We start from the raw sequence: 7,094 nt of genomic DNA, 5'->3' as shown, positions 1-7,094 counted from the left end.
AATTATTTAAAGAGGGTAAGTAGAGGTAAGAGAGGTTTGTGAGAAAGGAAGTTTATGGCTTTTATTGATAGCACAATCAGTACACAACAAGTTCTACGAATCTGATTGGGAGTAAGGAAGCCAAAAACGGGAAACAATTGTTTGGAGAAGAGAATGGGAAGGATGGCCTAAACGAGAGTGCCAGTCTTTTAGAGATGGTTTGGAGGTGGAAGATGCAAAGAAGGTTATGATGGTGGATATGGAAACCGGCCACTCGTAAAGTTCACCATTAGTTCTGCCTTGGAGCAATGGGACTCCCGAGATCAGATCCGTCACCTGAAAGTGAGCAGGGAAAAATGCAACAGAGACATTGTTAGAATTACATATACGATATACTGAAATAAGGTTTTTCTGTATGTGAGGTACGCATAAGACATTTGTGAGATTTAAAGGTTTAAAGTCAGAGGGTAGGGAAAGGGAACCAGTGAGATATTGGAAGACCCGATCCATCACCAATGAGCACGGCATCATCTCTTTGATATGGTTGGTGCAGCACCGGATTTCCAAGGTCGCTCGTCATGTGATGGGTGGCTCCACTATCAAGGGGCCACGGGTTTGACTGTTTTGGGTGTTTTGGGTGACGAACAGCAAGATTGGCGCGAGGCTTCCATGGACGTAATGGAGATGGCAAGAGACCTCTTGGAGAACCATAGAAGGACTGCTGAAAGTGTGAGCACCTTTTGGCGATGTGACCAAATACACCACAAATTTAGCATTTGCCATTCGATTGTCGGGGCGTGACTGTTGATATTGTGTCTTGTTGTTGTGCCAGGTCTGGTGTTGGCGTTGCTTCCCTTTCGGACGATAGGTGGTAACATGAGCAGAGATTGGTCCGGCGGAGGAGGGAGACATGGAGAGAGACAGAAGTTTAGCTTCTTTGCTAATGAGTTTTTCGCGAACCTCGAAAATAGACGGAGGAGATCTAGTGGTAAGTGCCTGCATATACTCATCAACGGTCTTCTCACCTTTGGAGACATGTTTAAGTTGTAGGCGGAGCTGTTGGATGTGTCCCCAGCTTGGATTTGCATAGGTGGAGGAGATATGTTTCCACATCTTAGCAGAGAATTTTGTTTTAGAGACCAAATATTGCAGAGCAGGCGAGAGAGTTCCAAGAAGCCCACTGTAGATGAGCTTGTCTTGGCGTCTCCACATAACGTATGCTGGATTTGGCGTTGGTGGGTCGGTGGAGTTGAGGGTCTGATCTGGTTGGAGGGACGAGTCATCAATGTAGCCGGCAAGATTGTAACCGTCAAGGAGGGAGTGGACTTGAAGACTCCATGTGATGTAGTTGGTTGAAGTGAGTTTGGGGATGTTCATCATATTGATGTTGAGGAGACCTTGTAATAGACTAAGAGTCCCAGTGGTATTCATGAGAAGGAAGTTAAGGACAAAAGGAAGAAGAGCTAGACAATGGGAGAAAGTCAAAAGTGGCTAAGGGAGCTAAAGCCTTGGAATCCAGTAGAAGGTTCAATAATTCAATAAATGCATTGTTGTTTCTTAACCAATGTTATGTCGTTTCATTAGCAACCCTAGTATAAGAAATGTATTTAAAGAAGGACCCTATGTTTGGTTATCCTTATGCAATAAATAAACCTAAGTTATCTTCTTCTCTTATCTAACTCTCCGCCGCATAGGCGCAATATCTCTCTCTTTCTCACTCTCTTTCCTTCTTTCTCAAGTCTATCTGTTTGAATAAGAGTCTCAACCTATCAAGTGGTGCTTTCGTTTAGAGTTATCGATGGCTCCCCAACAAGCTGCTGTCGGTAAAAACATCCAAGTCGAAACAAGCGAATTCGAGTCACCCTCCCAGACATCACCGCCGTCTCCTTTGTTGGAACAGCGAGTTGATCGACACGATGCGGACTTGGTGTTCATCAAGGACATGCTCTACAAGATCCTTCGAAACCAAACCCTTGGGGTCGTCTCCGATTCCGTTCCTCCAGGGTTCAACAGTCCAGTCTCGGGTGTTCCACTTCCTCAGACGACGACACCGTTGATGGGATCTAGCAGTCAACCTACGGCGGGGATTTTACCAAACCCAGAACAAGAATCCCACCTAAAGCCAGCGACTTTACGCTTCTCTGTCCCACCACAGGAACAGCAGACCTATACGCAGAGTTACACATCGGATTTTCCTAACCGTCAGATGGAGCTACCGTTGTTCGAAGGTAAGAGTCCTGACGATTGGCTCTTTAGGTTGGAAAAATGCTTTGCTAGTAGAGGTACACCGGAGTATGCAAAGATAGATCTTGCTATATCTTGTCTCACCGGATCCTCAGTCACATGGTGGCGTATGGCGTATGGTAGACAGAGGATAGGGAGCTGGAAATATTTTATGGAAAAATTTAAGTTGCGATTCAAACCCAGCAGAGGGTTGTCGGCCCTAGACCGGCTTATGAGTATTCACCAGAGAGGTAGCGTGGAAGAGTACCGTGAACAGTTTAAGGAGTCGGCTGTGGAACTGCCTCATGTAACATATGACATTTTGGAATCAGCCTTCCTCCGAGGGTTGCGCAAGAGCATACGAGATCAAGTGGTGCGTTGCAGGCCTTTTGATTTGGCAGAGATAGTGGATACCGCTAAAATGATTGAACATCAGGAAGGGGAAAACACCAGTTTACAATCTCGACAAACAGTGAGATCCTTTTACTCACCCACACATGGTCAAGCAACGAGTTCATCACGACCAGCGGATCATTCTCAAGGCAAGCGTCCCATGGAGAGTAGTAAAGAAGTCAAGAAAACCACTGGGGGAAACTCAAATCCCTGTAGACATTGTGGAGATAGGTGGTTTCCTGGTCATCATTGTAGAACTCAGCAAAAGCTGAAGTGTGTAGAAGTCGCTGAGGAAGATGAACAATATTGTGATGCAGTCGAAGAACCACAATCTCAAGAAGTGCAGGAAGCAGATGTGGAAGAGATACAGGAGTATGAGGTACTATCTCTTAGTTCCATGTCAGGTCTAACCGATGAAAAGTCAATGAGAATGATGGGGAAGCTGGTGGACAGAGATGTAGTGGTATTGGTGGACTCTGGTGCCACTAGGAGTTTCGTAGACTATGAGTTGGTGAAACAGTTGGGACTGCAAATTTCAACTACACGTGCTTTTGGGGTACGAGTAGGAGGAGGAAAGATCTTAAAGGGCAAGGGTCGTGTATCTGGTACCTTGTTGGGAATAAAAGGAGTTAAGATAATGGAGGATTTGCTGGTTATCGAGTTAGGAAGTACTAATGTGGTGCTGGGATATTCGTGGTTGGCAACTCTGGGTGACACCCGGATAAATTGGCTGAACCGAACTCTTAGCTGGAAGATTGGACCTCGTTGGGTTACCATTGTGGGAGACCCTGCTCTGAGTAAAGAATCGATCTCATTGCATTCTATGGAACGAGTCATACAACACCAAGGAGAGGCTTATCTGCTTGAGCTAACCACTCTATTCGATGGTAAGGAACCCCAAGACAGGAAGATTCCTGAGGTGGCTGCAGTTCAGGACCTGGTCGCACAATATCCAACTGTTTTCGAGATGCCTCAGAGTTTACCCTCTCCGAGAAACAGAGAACATGCCATTAACCTACAACCAGGTAATGCTCCGATCAACTTGCATCCTTACAGATATTCGTTTATTCAAAATAACGAGATAGAGAAGTTGGTTCAAGAGATGTTGGATGCTCAGATTATCAGACCAAGCGTGAGTTCGTATTCAAGTCCAGTCCTATTGGTGAAGAAAAAGGACGAGGGTGGCATTTTTTTGTAGACTACAGGGCTCTTAACAAGGCTACCATCCCATATAGGTACCCCATACCGGTTATAGAGGAGCTGCTAGATGAATTAAAAGGCGCAACAGTGTTCTCTAAGCTTGATTTGAAATCGGGGTATCACCAAATTCGTATGCGAGACAGTGATGTAGAAAAGACTGCGTTCAAGACTCACCGAGGACACTATGAGTTCCTTGTCATGCCTTTCGGGTTGACAAATGCTCCCTCAACCTTCCAAAGCATTATGAACGACCTTTTCAGACCCTACCTTAGGCGTTTCGTATTGGTCTTCTTTGATGACATCCTGGTCTACAGTCCCAACCTCCAAGAGCACTTAAAGCATCTACGCATGGTACTCAACATTATGCAACAGAATCAATTCTATGCAAATGCAAAGAAATGCTCTTTTGGAAACGCATAAGTATCCTACTTAAGTCATAAAATCTCAGCATCAGGGGTGGCTGCAGACCCCGACAAAGTAGAAGCGATGCTACAATGGCCCATTCCCAAGAATATCACGGAGCTGAGGGGGTTCTTGGGTCTAACAGGATACTACGGCCATTTTGTCAGAAACTACGGACAAATCGCTAGGCCATTGATTGAGTTACTTAAGAAGGGAGGTTTCGAGTGGACTTCAGAGGCCTACAACTGCGTTTCATAACCTCAAGAAGACAGTGACCAGTTTACCGGTGCTAGCCTTGCCGGATTTCAACCAAGATTTCACCATTGAAACTGATGCTTTTGGTTTAGGTATCGGTGCAGTCTTATCTCAGAACAAGAGGCCTATCTCGTTTCTCAGTCAAGTGTTTTCATCCAGGGGAAGAATCAAATCGGTTTACGAATAAGAGCTTCTAGCAATAGTAATGGTGGTATGCAAATGGAAGCATTAATTAACAGGACCTGAGTTTGTGATTAAAACAAACCAACAAAGCCTCAGACATCTGTTGGAACAGAAAGCAGTCTCATCAGTTCAACAAAGATGGGCAGCTAAGTTGATTGGCCTCAACTATCGTATTGAATACAAACCAGGCGTGGAAAATAGAGTGGCGGATGCTTTATCAAGGAGACATGTACCTGAGGAGCTGAATCAAATCACTCTTACAGCCCCTTTGAACATGGATAAGGAGGAACTGTTGAAAGAAGTAAAGGCAGATACAGAACTGGGACCGATTTTGGCAGCGTTGGAAGGTAAATTTGTAGTGCATCCAGGGTATACTTTGGAGAGAGGAATGCTTTACAGAAATGGATGCTTGGTAGTGCCAACCGGATCTCCCTTCATACCAAAATTGCTGGAACAGTTCCATGCTAGCACCATAGGAGGTCATGAAGGAGCCTTGCAAACATTTAAGAGGTTAACTTAAGAAGTTCATTGGCATGGAATGAGGAAAGACGTGGTGAACTTCATCCGAAACTGTCAAGTTTGCCAAGAGAACAAGTATTCGACATTGTCCCAGCGGGTCTGTTATCACCGTTGCCAATCCCTACGCAAACCTGGACCAATGTGAGCTTGGATTTTGTGGAAGGACTGCCAAAATCGAAGGGTTTCAACTCAATCTTGGTAGTAGTTGACAGACTGAGTAAGTATGCCCATTTCATTGCTTTAAAACATTCGTTTACAGCAAAAATGGTAGCAAAGGCGTTTATTCACAATGTTGTGAAGCTTCATGGGTTCCCGGAGAGATTAGTATCGGACAGAGACCGCATATTCCTTAGTAGTTTCTGGTCCGAGCTTTTCAAACTACAAGGAGCAACACTGAACCACAACACCGCTTACCATCCACAATCAGATGGACAAACTGAAGTTGTCAACAGGTGTTTGGAGACCTATTTGCGTTGTTTCACCAGCAAGAGACCGACGGGTTGGGCACAGTGGCTACCTTGGGTCGAGTTCTGGTATAATACCTCTTTTCACTCATCAATTCAGAATACTCCTTTCTATGCTGTGTACGGTCATGAACCACCCAAGTTATTACGATATGGTGACATTCCTACACCTAACGCCATGGTCGAAGAGTTGCTGACAGACCGTGACAGTTTGTTGGTTGAATTAAGAGAAAATATGGAGTTGGCGCAGTACAGAATGCAGAAGGAGGCGAATAAACATAGACGTCAGGTTGAGCTGGGAGTTGGTGAATGGGTATATTTGAAACTGTGCCTTATAGGCAGAGTTCTCTGGTTAAAAGGTGGAACAAGAAGTTATTTCAGAGGTTCTTTGGTCCGTATAAGATCCTACAGAAGATTGGCAGAGTGGCTTATAAACTGGAGCTTCCTACACATAGCAATATTCATCCGGTATTTCACGTTTCTCAACTGAAACTCGCGGTCCCTGCAAATCACAAGGCTCAAACGTTACCTCCAATTCTGACTCTTGATCTGGAATGGGCGACAGAACCTGAAACCTTGCTGGACAGTCGCAGATCACCTCAAGGAACAGAAACTGAAGTCTTGGTGCAGTGGAAGGGGTTACCGTCTTTGGAGTGTACATGGGAATCTCTTACTTCTCTGATGGAGCAATTTCCTCATTTCGATCTTGAGGACAAGATCAGTCTTCTGCGAGGGAGTATTGATAGACTAAGGGTTCCAGTGGCATTCATGAGATGGAACTTAAGGACAAAAGGAAGAAGAGCTAGACAATGGGAAAAAGTCAAAAGTGGCTAAGGGACTAAAGCCTTGGAATCCAGTAGAAGGTTCAATAATTCAATAAATGCATTGTTGTTTCTTAACCAATGTTATGCCGTTTCATTAGCAATCCTAGTATGAAAAATGTATTTAAAGAAGGACCCTATGTTTGGTTATCCTTATGCAATAAATAAACCTAAGTTATCTTCTTTTCTTATCTATCTCTCCGCTGCATAGGCGCAATATCTCTCTCTTTCTCACTCTCTTTCCTTCTTGCTCAAGTCTATCCGTTTGAATAGGAGTCTCAACCTATCACCTTGAGTCAGGTCAACAGCTTTAGCAGCGGCCATGATGAGAAAACGAGAGAAGAGAAAGAGAGGTAGATCTGGGAAGAGAGAAGAAGACGAAGAGAAAGGGATCGAAAAGAGAAGAAACAGAGGCGGCTGGTAGAGAGAAAAATCTAAGGGTATTGGCTAAGCTCTCATACCATGTAAATGATGTATATTGATATATCTCTCAAGAGTGATTACAGAGGCGAATATATTCAGAGAGCAGAGGAAGGGTCTAGGTTAAGCTACTTATGGAGGTAGATACATATAAGGAAAGTGAATATTGAGTCATTGAAGACATGATACGAACGCCACATCGCATTTGAGAGCACAGAGTTTCCAAAAAATATGA

General features: G+C 44.4%; 2 protein-coding genes across 2 annotated transcripts; both read left to right on the top strand.

Annotated features, from left to right (window-relative positions):
- LOC104772861 lies at positions 1,778-3,793 on the top strand. Its single transcript, XM_010497421.1, has one exon. The coding sequence runs from the start codon at positions 1,778-1,780 to the stop codon at positions 3,791-3,793; it is 2,016 nt and encodes a 671-aa protein (XP_010495723.1).
- On the top strand, positions 4,282-5,155 carry LOC104772860. Its single transcript, XM_010497420.1, has 2 exons — positions 4,282-4,414; positions 4,692-5,155. The coding sequence occupies exons 1-2, from the start codon at positions 4,282-4,284 to the stop codon at positions 5,153-5,155; spliced, it is 597 nt and encodes a 198-aa protein (XP_010495722.1).

Source organism: Camelina sativa, chromosome 20 (genome assembly GCF_000633955.1).
Source record: "Camelina sativa cultivar DH55 chromosome 20, Cs, whole genome shotgun sequence".
NCBI lineage: Eukaryota > Viridiplantae > Streptophyta > Magnoliopsida > Brassicales > Brassicaceae > Camelina > Camelina sativa.
The sequence above is the reverse complement of the archived record's forward strand: the minus strand, read 5'-3'. Positions and strand labels throughout refer to the sequence as shown.